At 42.4% G+C, this 15,222-nt stretch overlaps 1 protein-coding gene across 1 annotated transcript; it reads left to right on the top strand.

The window, feature by feature from the left end:
• Positions 1–667: 667 nt before the first annotated feature.
• On the top strand, positions 668–10,449 carry khdrbs1b (KH domain containing, RNA binding, signal transduction associated 1b). The gene is made up of 9 exons (XM_083926042.1): positions 668–976; positions 3,101–3,222; positions 4,507–4,623; positions 5,016–5,162; positions 7,692–7,825; positions 8,483–8,702; positions 9,102–9,169; positions 9,518–9,576; positions 10,089–10,449. The coding sequence occupies exons 1-9, from the start codon at positions 883–885 to the stop codon at positions 10,193–10,195; spliced, it is 1,068 nt and encodes a 355-aa protein (XP_083782168.1). The 5' UTR covers positions 668–882; the 3' UTR covers positions 10,196–10,449.
• The last annotated feature ends 4,773 nt before the right edge of the window (positions 10,450–15,222 follow it).

A 15,222-nucleotide genomic window follows, 5' to 3' on the forward strand; every position in this document is an offset into this window, starting at 1 on the left:
ATCTACAGTATCTATCTTTCTATATATCTATCTTTCTATCTATATCTATATATAAATATATATCCATCTACAGTATCTATCTATCTATCTATCTATCTATTTTTTATAAAATGCATACAAAACGATACATAGCCTAATCTTCATTGCTTTACCATAAAAAGGCATCCTTGTTTACCCTGTAGGTCACCCCTAACCCCTAAGAGGAGACACTAAACATAAACATACAACTGCCTATAGGAACACCAAATTACCTATACAGACATTAATCATTTTACTTGGGCACCTCTGGATCACATATACCTGCAAATATAATTCAGATCTGTATAAATATCATTGTAATACGTTCCTACAGGAGTTTCCCTGACAGGAAAGTAAACCCAGGAAAAGGGCACCTTAATAACCTACCTCCTAGTAGTCTAGACCTTTTTATTCTAACAGTAGGTTACCGTACAACGGGCACACCCATACCAGTAGGGTACTAGTGAATCTGATAGTGGGATTGTCGCCACTGGAGGCGGCGCGCACCAACACGGTAGGCGGTGTCAGTCCGGAGAACTACGTCCTTCTGAGCTCACTTCCGCCGGCCTGAGTAGGATCACTACTCTACCCGTCTCACACAGCTTCTGCTCTTCTATTCCCATCCAGCCCTTGCTGCCGACAGGAGGGGACCAGCCAGCTGGGAAAGCACACAGGCTGACAGTAGCGGACCCGTCCTTTTGCAGAAACGCCCGGAAGCCACATGCAAAGCGCCGTCTGCACAGAGGATACACGGCACTCCGTACTTGCATAACTGGACTACTTTTTCTTTTTCTATTGTTGTGGCTTTTTCACGCTTTTTTTGTTTGCTGCTCCAAAACTGACTCCCCTTCATTCCAACTCAAAATGGAGAACGACGACAAATATCTCCCCGAGCTGCAGGCGGAGAAGGACAGCCTGGACTCGTCGTTTACACACGCCATGAAACTTTTAAACGCAGGTAAAAAAAAAAAAAAAAGTCCTGGTGTGAGTGTTTCGTCGTTGTCTTTCAGAATGGTATTTGAGTTTGAGAGGACGCTGGTTAACGCATCTAAATAAACGCACACCTCCACGCTGTGGATGCCATGTGTCTGTTGACGGGACGAGGACTGCACCTGCTTCCATAGCTCAGTAGTGAGTGTGAGTGAGTGTGTGTGTGTGTGTGTGTATGTGTGTGTGATACATGTAGGCGCTAATTAGATAATGGCTGACTAGTGTTTTAGACTGTAAATAGCCTAAAGCTAGTACAATGGCACACAGGGGACACACTTTCAAATATTAATCCAACTCGTTCCCGCGTCCTCTCGTGCAGCTGCGTCGCTTTTCCTCAGTAGTGTCGGGGCTCGCGCCGAGTCTAAACTTGAAAGCTCGCGACTCTTTTCGGACAAACGGTCCTTTTGTCGTCGCTGTGGACTCACTGTTGATATCACTGTCTGTCAGCTGCGTTGCGCACCATCCTGTAAATGTGCGTCAGTATCCGTGACTGGGGCTCACCTCGCTACTTCAAAGCATCGAAGCGGTGGAAAGAGACCCGGCAGTCCCGGTGTTTGTCCGTCAGCCGCCGCTGAAGTGTCCTTGAGCAAGAGATTGCAGCCTCGCCGGCTCCGGGGGCTTCCCTCCTGTAGCTGTGGAAATAGGAGATACGAGAAAACAATTCCTCTGTTCTTAGTCCTTTCTGTATGGTCCACAGCTAGCCCTGAAAACCTGCCTTATCCTATTTTTCATCTTTTCTGTATATATTGACAACATTTTATGGTTGTTACAGAACCATAGAACAGCCATAAAGTCACTAATGATACTGGGAACCACAAGTCTTTACAGGAGCATTACAGTGATGCTTTAGAAAATGATAATGTGCAAAGCATCATCAGGACATTATCAGATAGAAACTGAGTGCTAGAGGTAAACCAAAAGAGTGCTAGTTAAGTTATTATGTTGTCATGATTGTGAGGGATATTCTGCACGCTGGTTCTAATATACTTCTCCAGTTAAGTATCTCAGACCTCTGGTGATCGTGAAGATGGTCTCTTTGTCTAACAGGATGTGCACAATCTATGCTACATCTCTGAAACTGTGAGTGAGAATGATGCAGAAAGACAAAGGTGTGTGTGTCATTGTGGGCTGTGTGTTGGTTTGACATCGACTGTGGCTTCCCCCGAATGATCTGCAGCTGGTAGAGTGGTGTAGCTGACATGATTGCACATCGCAGGCTCAGGAGTTGTCATGGCCAGGAGTGAGGAGGTGGTAGTGCTGTGGATGGGTGCTGGTGACTAGGTGCTGTGCCACATGGAAGAGGTGACGGAAGGTGTTGGAGAGAAGCGCTGATAGCTGTATGTGGCTGTATGTTTTCACGTCTTGGAAAGTTCAGGATTATCGATTAGGCTGACAATATTTTTGGACTAGTTTATATTTCTTTAGCTTAGGAAAATCAAATTGTGAAGAAGAAAAGTTCACACAGCCCACGGGGATGTCCTTATGTCCTATTGTGTCAGATCAGCAGTCAAAAACTCAGAGATTCTGTTTCCAATAATGGAAAGCAGAAAAAAATCAACACAGTCTCTCATCAAAGGAGCCGTGAGCAGAAAGTGTTGCTTGAAAAGTGGCTGAAATGATTAATTGATTATCAAAGTAGTCTCCAGTTAATGGATGTATTAACTGTTGCGGCTCTATTCAAGTTTGTTGACAAGATCACAAAAACATGCTAAATGAAAAGCGTCACACAAACTCTTTAATCATCTTGTGTTCACCTGGAAGCACCGTTGTTTGGCATCCATTAAACACTGATCGTCAGGCAAAAGATGTAGAGTTGTCTCAGTTAAAATCAGGAAAAAATAGACTGAAAAATGAAGGCTCTTGCAGATTTCTCAGATGCTTAGAACTGCAAAATGTAACCAAATGTAATATTTCAATCCAAGTTTGAATCGAGACACTCAGATGTTGTATGACCTGCAAATCGCTAAATTGATGCTTACGTAATAATGCAAGTCCACACAAAGCCTCCTCATAACTAAGATGAACTTTGACTCTTTGAATCCTGTTTGATTACATGGACACTTTGCCTGAAATCCTTCCTCTCCCCTTCTAGAAATTGATAGAATCCAGAAAGACGAGACTAAAAAGGAGGCAGAAGACTACCTGGACCTTTTCACAACAAAGAACATCAAACTTAAGGAACGAGTGCTCATACCTGTTAAACAGTACCCGAAGGTGAGCTTTTTCCCTGTCTTTTTTTTCTTTTTCTTCCTCTTCTGTCCTCTTTTTTTCACCTTGATTTTATCCTGCAGTCTGGTTTCAATCACACAAAGCCACGGGGTTACTTGGGAGTCTCAAATTACTCCTCTCCACCTTGATCTCTAAGCTCCACGGTATAATAATTACAGCCGGTACCGGCATGTTTTTTTACAATATCATGAAATGATCAAAATGTTAATATTGCCATGGTAAGGATTAGCAGTGTAATTCATACTGCGTGCAGAAGATTGGCTCTTCTGCAAATGTTTCCATTCAGCGTGAAGTCTTAACTTTATCATGTAACCTCAGGCGTGTCCATCCATATCAGTTCAATCTATATCTGGCTCACACATTTGGCTACATTGGTTTTAGGATGATGGTTTATGACGTTGAATGGGTGTAAACTTTCCTGTAAAACTCACAGAACACATTGTTGGTTGCATATTGCTTCATTTTAGTATTATTGATTATTTATTTGCATCTGTTTGAGTCCCCTACATTTATATATGGAAGCTGTCTAAAGCCTGCTTCGTCAGATGTCGGGAACCACTTAGTTTTCTTTAAGAACCATAATCAAGTGTATTGATGCTGCCCTAGCTTGAGTAGAGTGGTTCCGATACCTATCAGTACCTACCTATCACTATGGGAGTTACCTCTGATACTCAATCTAGTGTTTTAGGTAGGTATCAATCAGCGAGTTTTCTAGTCTTTGCATCGGAAGTAAAAACTGCCATGGTGACATCTCCAATCTGGAGCATCAGATCAATATGAAATAGGAGTCTGGTCTATGATGTCTAGAAGCCTGTCTCGGTTTGCCAGGCTCGTTGCGTTAATTTGCTGTGTAAAGGATGACTGAGCTAATAAGTGGTTTCATCATTATTAAAGTCTCTTTTCCAACTCCAGGAGGAATGGCTTCCTCGGGGGCAACTCTTTGCTCAATGCGTTTGGCAATGACAACTAATTGTAGGACACATCATATACACATGGTAATTACTGTTCAAAGATTGAGGAGGTAAAGGAAATCAGGTTTTGATTGCAATTTAGTTCTGGCTCAGTGCTCGGAAGATTGTAGTGAAAAGTAACCGCTGGTGTTGCGGCCCTCAGGGGCTTATATCGACCGTCTCTGGTAAATCTACTATTTAAGGCTGCAGTATGTGCAACAAGAACCCTGGGAGCGACTGCTCCTTCACTCTCTTGGTATTAAACTTGCCTCTGCTTTGATTGTCGTGCTATTTTTGTACTGCTTTGTTTTGCCATTAGTTCAATTTCGTGGGGAAGATTTTGGGACCTCAGGGCAATACAATCAAACGTCTTCAGGAAGAGACTGGAGCCAAGATCTCTGTGCTGGGCAAAGGATCCATGAGAGACAAATCCAAGGTAATCCACTCTCACATGGGCACACACACATCTGGTGTTACACACCTGTGAGAAGGGTACCTGAAGTCATAACACATCTGGCCTGTACTTGAGAGGGGTGTCAGGAAGGGAGGCCAGATGGCGTCAACTGGCAGCATAGCTCAGGTGAACGTAAACGTAAAGCAAGGGCATTCACTGACCGCACATCTGTTTCAAGAATCTTCAGGATATCCTGCTAAACCTGTTATCTACCACTTTGATGTAATTATTAGCTATATAAAGGAAGGGAACAACACACCCATGTTTGATGCCCTCCGAGGCAGATAAAATGCGATTATTTCTTGCATAATTAATTTAATGTTAGAGTTAGCTGTGCGCTCCCTGACAATTCTGCGATGTCACGCTTTTCTCAGGAGGAGGGGTTGAGGAATGGCGGCGAGCCCAAATACGCCCACTTGTCCATGGAGCTGCACGTATTCATCGAGGTGTTTGCCCCCGTCCCGGACGCCTACCTGCGCATGGCACACGCCATGGAGGAGGTCAAGAAGTTCCTGTTTCCTGTGAGTCTGACTTTGTGTCTCGTTGTTGTCTAATGACTCGCCTGTGTGGACGTTCCCAGAGCTGCACCCACAGCTATTTTTTTGTCAGTAATTAACGTGCTGATTATTTTTTCAATTCATCATTAGGCCTGTAGTGTGTCAACACATCGACAAACACTTAAAGCATGTTAACAGAGGCTAATACGATTATACTGAAGATATAAATCAAAGCTGAGCTTTGCATTTGTGAAACGGCAACAGCAAGTTTTTGAATTGATAACTGACAAATAGGTTAATTCAGATAACTTCTGTCCATCAACTAATTAATGTGTCGATGACATAAAGGTCCCATATTGTAAAAAGTCATCTTTCCATGTTTTTATTTATTATAAAGCAGTTTAAGGTGCTATAAAAATAATGTTAAAGGATGAAAATGCTCAATCCACGGAGAAATGTACAGAGCCTTAATCAGCAACTGTTCAAACAAGCCATCAGGACTTCTGTACAGTTGTGATGTCACAAATATACTTTATATAGGGAGAAAGTGACGCTACAGTGCTGTTACAATCAATTGAGTGCAGTGACAGTGCAGAGAGGCACAGATGAGGAAGATCAGAAACAGTGATGAATCAGAGTAGACTGGGCTTTTTTAGGAGACAGGCGCTAAAACTGATCCTTTCAGACAGGGGGGAAAACAGGTACATTCAGACAGACAGTATGAGAAAAATAGTGATGAGTATGAGAAAAATGAATCTGCCAATTATTTTCTTGATCACTTAGTTTTGTTTATGAAATATGTATGACAATTGTGGAAAAAAAATACCTAAAGCAAATGTTTTCATAGAGCTTGTTTTGTCCACAGCCACAACAGCCCAAACTCTCAAAACAAATGAATCACTGTCACATAGGACAACGAAAAACACTAAATTGTCCCAATTGAGATACGGAAAGTGGGGAAAATGGTTGTGAAGCTCAACTGAAAGTGTTCTTGGGTCACTCAATTACACCATTCTGAAGGGTGGAGCATGTCACAGCATGTCATTTAAACCAAACAATTTAACGTAACATGCAATCCGCTTAATAAGGTGGAGGAATCATGAGAGTGTCATTTTACTGTGTCTGCGGACCTAGTCCTGTCCAGAGAGGAGAATCATTGTGGAGATCTTAGACTCCCAGACAGATATGTGGTAGATCTCACCCTGTGCAGCCTACGCTTCCTTTTATTAGTTTTATACTGAGAGATTCTTGAGCACGGGCCAACCCAGTCTGCTGTGGAGCCCGGCTAAAGCCCACAGTGCTCTAACAATGGCTCGTGCCGAAGCAGGCCAATAGACGCCCTCATTTTTTAATTGGTGTTCAGGGTGCTACAGAAAAAAAAAAAAGGATCATTTGGTTCAAAGGCAAGATGAATGGGCTGATGAACCAGTTGTGATGTTGGTATTGCCGTGTTATGTAAAAAGCTGTCCCCTGCTGAACCCGTCGTTACAATTTAAAGCCATAATCTGTCAGGCTTGACGGCCTTCATTTTGAACCAGGCCATTTGAATAAATGCCTCAGGTTCCCAGGAAATGGCTGGATGTGATTTATTGGTGAAATGTTTTATGCATCACCTGCACTGGTATTCCAAAAGGCTTTGACTCTCTTGTTCTTCATCTTTTCTATATGTGTATACCTGTATGTCTTGCAATGTAAATTTGCCAGTAATACATCCCGTGTGAAGGGTTTTCTCGACACTAGAATGTAATGTCTAAAGAAACTACATTAATCTAAACATCTTGATGGGGAATGGCGTGTCATCTTGCCGGCTTGTTGAATGCAGCTGCACTCAGTCACACTTCTCTTGAGATGCCTGAGATGAATTTGTAATCAGTCAAGTGGCTTGTGTTGGTTTGATTTCGCTGCAGACAAATTGAAAGCTGCCGTCTGCGCTACATATTCTATTATCCACCTACCTCCCCCCATCCCCCCACCCCCTTCTTTTTCACTGCCACTAGAGCTCGGTCACCATTCCAGGCTCTGATTTATGAAAAAGAATCGATTAGGTCACAGAGCAGCCCTTTGCGATAGCTCCCTGAAGAAAGGCGGCGGATTATGTTGCGGGATTTGTGCTACACAGACAGGCAGCTTCACTAATCCATCCCAACTTATTGTTTTTGCTGATGAAATAAAGTAACCGTTGATGCAGTCACGCCAGACAGGGGGAAGTGATTTACATTTTGTGCATGACGGCATGAGAGGCACAGGGAGGCAGGGAGTGTGGATGGATGCTTTCCAACCTCCCACATCCCTGACCCCCCCCCCCCCCCCCGAAACCACCCTGTTCTCTTCAACACTCTGAGTCACTGGGGCTGAGACTTTTTCTTTCACTCGCTCTGTTAGCCATTAGGGGGATGCCATGTTGTGAGAAGCTCTGTAATTGTGTTTTACTCTTTTATTCATCCCTCGTTCTTCCACATTGCCTCCTGCCCCCCCCCCCCCCCTTTCTCTTTTTTGGCTTTGTGCTTGTTTCACACTCTTCTTCTTCTTTTCCTCCTGTGTGTGTACGTGTAGGATATGATGGATGATATCTGCCAAGAGCAGTTCATGGAGATGGGCTACCTGAACGGAGGCCAGGAGCACGGAGCCAGAGGCCGAGGGGGCCCTCCGGTCAGAGGCCGCGGAGTCCCTCCAGGTGGAGCACACAGGTGTGGAAATGCACGCACACACGCAGGGTTTCTCATGTAACAGCTGCTAGGTCACTGTAGAAAGACGCTGTTGCTCATCTGCACCCATATCTACTGTAGGATTCAATGGAAATGCGGAGCAAGGCCTCAATTTAGTTTTCGGTGTGCTTTTGCTGATTGGAGAATTTCTTTTGAAATTTTCTTGCTGAGAAGACAGTGCATACGGATATGAGAAACAACTGCCAATTAAAGGAATATAATAAGGAAGGAATCTAAATCAAAAGTCACACAAAAGAGTCCAGATGTTCCCTAGGTGAATGAGAAGCTCAACACCACCATGTGGTACGCATGTCTGTATGGTAAATGATGTATCTAGAGCCAGTAGGCGGTTAGCTTAGCTTAGCATGAAGACTAATAACAGGGTTCTGTCTGAAGGTAATACATTCCACCAATCATAAACTTTAAAGTTCACTAATTAACATGTTATTTAAACACACAAAATGTATCCGATGTAGCTTCCTTTGGAGAGAGCCGGTCAAGCTCATATTTGGCGTAGAGACATGAGAATGGTATTGATCTGCTCATAAAATTCTTGAGTGGATATGCGTATTTCCCAAAATATGGGACTATTCCTTCAAGTAGAGGAACGCAGTATTGACTCAGTGTTCTCATCTCCAGGGGTAGGGGAATGCCTCCCCGCGTGGCTCGAGGCGGCCCAGCCAGAGGTGGTGCAGTGAGGGGCGTCCCAGCAGGCCGAGGAGGACCCCCAGCAGCACCCGCCAGGGGAGCCTCAGCACCCCGTGCTAGGCCCCCAGCTGGCGGACCCCCCCACAGGATGGCGCATCAACCCCCCCACCAGCACACCCCTGGTGCAGCTGCCGAGAGCTACGACGAATATGTAAGTAAAAGAACCAGTAAAGGGTAGTTTTAATTTATTCATTAATTTTATGTCTGGATGTCCTCAGCACAGTGATTCATTTTATTATTAATGTTATCCTTATTATACGAACAAGTAAAAGATAACTTTTAATTTGGATAGGGTCGACGTAGTGCAAGTAAGATACCGCAGTAAGGTCTGACCTCTGCAACACCTGTCTCTTCTGAATGAGATTGTCCTTGGCACTCTGTTAGCTTTGAATCACTCGTCTGTCAATGAGCCCCCTTATGTCTCAATGCTTGAGACATAAGGGGAGTGTGTCTTCTCCAGTACAAGTGTGTCACTTTGGGGACATCTTGACATTCATGATTCATGAACAAGCCTCTCCCTAAACCTCACTCTGTTTCCTTTCCTCTCCAGGGCTACGATGAGAGCTACACAGACACGGCCTACGAGTCATACGACAGCTATTACAGTCAGCCGCAGGCGTGAGTGAATCAGACATCTCTTTGGTTTTCACCTGCTTCTCAAAAAGTGCATGCACATTGCCTTGTTGCTAGTTTCACTCAAAGGGATTCGAGAGCAGCACAAACACTTTTTTAGCCACTCCGCACAAATTCAGTGCTGATGATACTTCATGTTTCATGGTTTGGATAGCGGTGTTATTTAGGAGAGCCAGCTGGGGCTAAGATGCTCCATGCAAGAGAGCCAAGCTTTGATCTTATTCATGAAAGCCAACTATCATTCTTTGTGACATTACAGTCAGCTTCTACTCAATGTTTTTCAAAGATTAAAAGTGATTTTTATTCTCCTCTCGCCCTGTTATGGACCATCAGAGAGCCAGAATACTATGACTACGGACACGGAGAGAGCACCGAATCATACGAGTCATACGGTACGGAAAAACTTTATTCAATGTCAACAAAGATGACCTAATTTACACTGTTAAAAAAATGCTGAATATATAAAGTGTGCATATAAATATGAACAAAAGAAAAGAAAGTAAGTTAATAATGAACTTTTCATTTTTTTTATTTAAGTCTAAACATATTGATTGCTCGCCATACGTGACTTTATTAGTAAGACCTAAAATTGACTATGGATCACCAGCCAAAATGACTGTAAGATTTCAAATTGAGAGCCACTAAATCATAACTTTGAAGGTACCCTGTGTAGGTTTTGACCACATGTAGCACTCCAGAGCAATATTGTCATGAGACGGTCCTGTTTACCTTGTTCATCGGACAATGCGATGCACAGTCCTGCCAATGGTTTCATGTTATTCCAAGTTTGTTCAACCTCAAGTATACACACAATACCTCTGGTGAGAAAACTCCGCTTTCTGGGATAAATCTAAAAGTGGTTTGAATTGTAAATGTGTTTTATTTTTGCGTGTGTCCTCTCCAGGCCAGGATGACTGGAATGGGACTCAGCGAACACCTGCAGGGAAGGCCCTTCCCCCCTCCAGAGGTGCCAAGACGCCTTACCGGGAGCACCCATACCGACAGTACTGAAGCGGACTCACCACCCTTAACGTGCCACCCTGACTACCACCTATCTACCACGGCAGCTCTCGCTTTAAGCAGCCCGACAAAAGTAATTGTCCGTTTTGTCTTTGGTTTGGTCTTTTCCTACACTGGACTTTATACGAGAGAGCAAATTGGGAACTGAAAATCGGAACTGGTTTTTGAGATTTGACCGCAAACTCCCTCCCCCACCCCTACTTTGGCACACCAACCGGCCACAAATCCCTCCGACCAACCACACAACCAACCAACCAACCAACCAAAGCGGCTTGTAGATGGGTTAGAGGAGTGGAAAAGTTGGCGTCCTTTTTTATTATATATTTTTATTTATTTTGCTGTATTTTTTTCTCTGAACCCTTTTAACCCCCTCCCCCCCTGGCTTTTTTTGCATTGTTGATCTTTCATTTTTATTTTATTTTTTTACTGTTTGGGAGTAGTTATTTCTAGTGGAATTATTGGCTCATTATCCACTTGTCTAAGGAATCAATTTTAATTGTTTTTAAATACAAAGAATCTGTCGAGGGTCAGTTGCAGATTCCCATTTAGGCTACATTTCAAAATTCTGTTAATATAGCCATATAAAAGACCTTTTAAACTTTCAATTATGTAATATAGAAACAAAAAAGCAATCATAAATTAAGTGACAGATAAAGAATTAATGTTAATGGAATCAGTACAATTCATTCTTGATGATGGTTTGTTTTTAAATAGTTCTAAAACGTTGTCCATTTAGACTTAGGCAGCAATATTTGTCATTGTACTTCGAGTTTTGAAATATAGCCCTAATAGACACTGTTGAGATGGATTGTCCTCATATCCTCAATTTGTTATACATTTTGAAAATTAATTTTAAGACTCTGAAGACAAAATGTTTGTTTAATGAGAACACGGCCGAGAGATGGCATCGTGTTCTGCTAAAAACAGTCCAGGTCTTCATTTTGTGATCTGATTCTCTATAAACTGCATGCACAAAATACATAAAGAAGGATCGGGACATAAATCTCCACATGGGTCTTCTCTTTCTACAGAGAAGGGATCCTGCAGCTCAATCCGAACTCTTGTACATATTTTAAAACATCCTAACTGTACTTATTCTGCCACTAGTATCTGTACCCTCTCCATAAAATGCATTATGCTACATGTGTAAGCTTGCCTAAATAGGTTACTAAATCTGTCCAAAAGATGTTTTGCAGCAGTTTGTCAATAAAGCTTAGTTTGTTTTTAATGAAATTTAACTTGCTTCATTGTTTCCTGTCCTAGTAAAATTCTGAAATGGCCTTTTTTAAACCTTCAGCAGTCAGATGTAGGTGTTTTCATCTGTTTCTCATTCAAAAGCGCATTTTAAATCTAAATGAATGTATTGACGTCTGAAGACTTTAACCCTACTAAATGATGTCTTGATTGATTATCAAAAGAGCACAACTTATTCTTTCTCTCTCTTTCTATACTTTTTAAAAAGGACCCAGAGGTAAGACCTCTAAAATAACCTGGATAGCTTCCTAATGTGTATAGAGTTCTAAAGCATTGAATGCCTGGGTATGTATAAGACTTTTTCAATCCTCTTACCTGTGGTCGTAATCGTTAATGAGAATTGCTTTCATAGCTGAAAATTAACTGAATTCAAACCACCATTCAGGTCTAGGCTTCATTGTCATGAATGACGCTGGCGCGATGGCTACTTTAGTACAGAGTAATGGCAGTGCAATGGAGAGGACGGTTATAACCTAGAGAACTCCACTGTAAAGGTAACCTAACCCTAAATGTTTAATTTCGTAGTGTGTTTATCCATTGACATAAACTTGCTGGTAAATGCGTAATTTCTTAAAATCTTATTACAGTCATGGCAACAAAAAAGAATCGACTCAAAAGTAAGAAAAACGTAACTTCCAATATCATACAGTAGTGGATTTTATGTACCAAAATAACTGTTCTGTGTTCTAACAAAATCTATTTAGAATAGTGTTAATGCAACTCTTGCTAAAATGAACAAAGCCAAATCTATGTCAATAGCTTCTGTAGAGTTGAGCTGCTGTTACTTTTTTATTTGCTGTGTAAAGGTTGCTTACTGTAATATTTAAAAGGTTCTGCCTGTACAAAGTAATCCAAAAAGAAAGCTTGAGTTGCATGAGCATATTTTCTCCTGTAGACATTGCATGATCTGTCTCAAGTTTCTCCCAGTGTTTTTAGACAGGGTATTGATTTGGGGTTTGTCCTTCCTTTAGGCACAGCTATCGGTCACTGAGTGCCCGGAGACTGAGGAGTCCGCTGAAGTGAGACCATGCAAGCCTCAGGTCGGTCTGCCGCCTCGGCCGCCGCACCCATTTCCATTTTAACGAAGCGCACTGCTGGTTTTTGCATGCTAATAATTATTTCCATACAGTAAGTCTTAAAGATTGATTTTTCTACCTTCCAGGCAACCATTAGTGTCTGTTCATGTTTGCACAATATGAAGCACTTTGCGTAGATTTGAATCTTGCATGATCAACTATCACACTGAAAATATCCACCTTTTTTTTTTGTTGAACCTTAATTGATTTTGTAGCCAGCAGAGCTCATTTTAGAATATTCCCCTGCTGCCACATTCATGAACACTTTCCAATACTGTTAAAAGTAAGATTTCCATTTCTTTTTTATTATAAAGCAGGTCGAGGTGCTATACAAATATTGTGAAAGCATCAAAACAATCAATCCACAGAGAAATGCACACAGCCGGTATTCAGAAACTGTGCCGTATTTCTGCACAGTTGTAATGTCACAACTATACAGTGATTCTGTATACAATGTCGGTGCAGAGAGAGCAGATTGGAAAGACCCGGAAATGCTGACAAATCAGAGCAGACTGCTTTTTCAGGAGGTGCTAAAACGGAACGTTTCAGACAAAGAGTGAATACAGGTATATTCAGACAGACGGTATGAGAAAAATGTTGGTTTTTTTAACATTAAAGCATGTAAACATGTTCTAGTGGAAACCCAAAATACAAACATGAACCTAAAAATGAGCAGAATATGGGAGCTATTTAAAGGAATAGTTTGGCGTTTGAGGAAATTGGGAAATAATTAATATGAAGCTACAGATACTGTTTGAAGATAACGAAATCTGCCATCTGGGTTCTCCTTTGGTTGCATGGCAACTGGTCCCAACCAAGAAATAGTGTGTCACATACAACCCTGTGAAACCGCAGTTTCTTTTAGTTATTTTTACACTTCACCTTTTGACTGTCACCTTTGGGCATAGCTGTCGCTAAGCTAAGCTAAGCTAACCTGCTGCTGGCTGCAGCTTCGTGTTCGCTGTAAAAACACAAGGTTCATATTTGGGTTTTACAATATGGCCTCAGTAATGCTATTGCAAGGCTTAAATTTTCACAAAGGAGGGTTTCTAGTCCCTGTTCGCAGCATCAACTGTAAAAACAGCTGACAAATTCCCTCTGTGATGGATTAGCCATCTCAAGCTGTAATGTAAAATATACACAGGTAATGGTCTAAAACATTCAAAACCACTGGTATGGTCCTTTAACTTTTTCCCATTTCCCCAAAAGACCATTGTGTCAGAAACATTGCTGCAGATGCCTGTGGGTATTCCAGCCAGTGTAACATTATGCAGCAGCAGCACGTTCACGATATCCACAGCGTTTCAAAGGTTGGTTGATTCTGATGATTGCCCAGCTCCTGTAAGTCTCCGGCTTTTTGACAGCGCCTGTGAATTGGTGTGTGGCCACGCTAGCCTTCAGCAAGTCTGGGCGAGGGAGAACGCACCGCTTGTGTCAGTGTGGTCTCAGGAAAAGTGACTAATGAGGATCCGTAACTCAAGGCTTCTCAGACAGGAAGAAAACAGGGGCAAGAGGACTCTGGCGTTTCCCGAAATGGAACCAGCAGGAGGAGAGAGGTGTCAGAGGCATTTCTCATGATGTCCTGTCTATGCCTCGAAGGAAGGAAAAAGTTAAAAGAAGGCTCCGAAAGTAACAGCGTTCAGACTTTGAGAAACATAACTGTCAGAGGCGTTTAAGTGGAGGGCACTTCGATAAGGAAACATTTAAAAGCATTCTGAGATGTGTTTTGATGGAAATGTTTGAAGAATGTGTCCGACACGACCGTTGTAGACATGTACGGTATAAAAATCCTGTTTGTGTTGATCGTACCGCACAACAGCTGCTTTGGAACTCTTTTCACAAAAGTCCCTCAGAGCAAAGTTTGGCTATTTAATAATGACATTTTTTTATTTTACTGACTTTATAGAAACCTTGAATTATAAAAGAGATATGTCTGGTCTTTGGTTCTCTTTGGCTGTTATGTTCGAAGCTTCTGCAAAATACGGAAAAAAAACCGACCTGTGACCACATTAGCTACTGATTGAAATATTTATGCTTTGGTCTTGCCAGTAATTATGTCTTACCAGACAAAATGTTGCTTTGCTACCCCTGAAGAGCTGTGCCACTCGGCAGAAAAATGACCTTTTAATTATTACAGCCACTACTGAAAAAAATAAATGGAAAAAGGGTTTGCCACACACTACCTCTTATGTGTCATTAAATCACTGTAAAATGGGATAATTTGTGGCCTAAAGAACTCTCGTTTTTGTGTTTACTGGTGGACTCATCGATGCCTCTCCTGTTTTTTTGTCTCCTCCGCAGTGAAGCCGTGCACGGGAGCAGCTCCGCATGATTGAGGTGGTCAGACGAAAGGCCCGAGGCCCAGTTCTGTTCCTGGCGGGGAGGTTCTGTGTTGGCCGGCTGCCAAGTGACCCACAGGAGCCAGCTGATACAGAGGAGGAGGCGGGAGCGGGGGGCAGGCTGGCTCAGACTCCCACTGGAACAGGACTAAGACTGCAGCTGGTCAGTGAAGACGTTCAGCTCACTGGAATTCAAGGATAACCAGAGACGAACTAATTTTGTGTGGACTATTTTCTACTATTTCTACATTTCATATATTGAGTGCATCATCCGCATGTAATTATTTTCCAACATCGAAGACACCCACTTGAAGCTTTTGCTGATTGCATGCTGCCATACGCAGCTTCT

This window comes from Echiichthys vipera (assembly GCF_963691815.1).
Source record: "Echiichthys vipera genome assembly, chromosome: 13".
NCBI classification, from domain to species: Eukaryota; Metazoa; Chordata; class Actinopteri; order Perciformes; family Trachinidae; genus Echiichthys; species Echiichthys vipera.

Bases quoted from the DNA above. Each gene is read 5' to 3' on its own strand.
- khdrbs1b (XM_083926042.1), top strand. From the start codon at position 883: ATGGAGAACGACGACAAATATCTCCCCGAGCTGCAGGCGGAGAAGGAC. The intron at 4,624-5,015 runs GTAATCCACTCT...CGCTTTTCTCAG, and splicing joins CCATGAGAGACAAATCCAAG to GAGGAGGGGTTGAGGAATGG. The intron at 9,577-10,088 runs GTACGGAAAAAC...TGTCCTCTCCAG, and splicing joins CGAATCATACGAGTCATACG to GCCAGGATGACTGGAATGGG.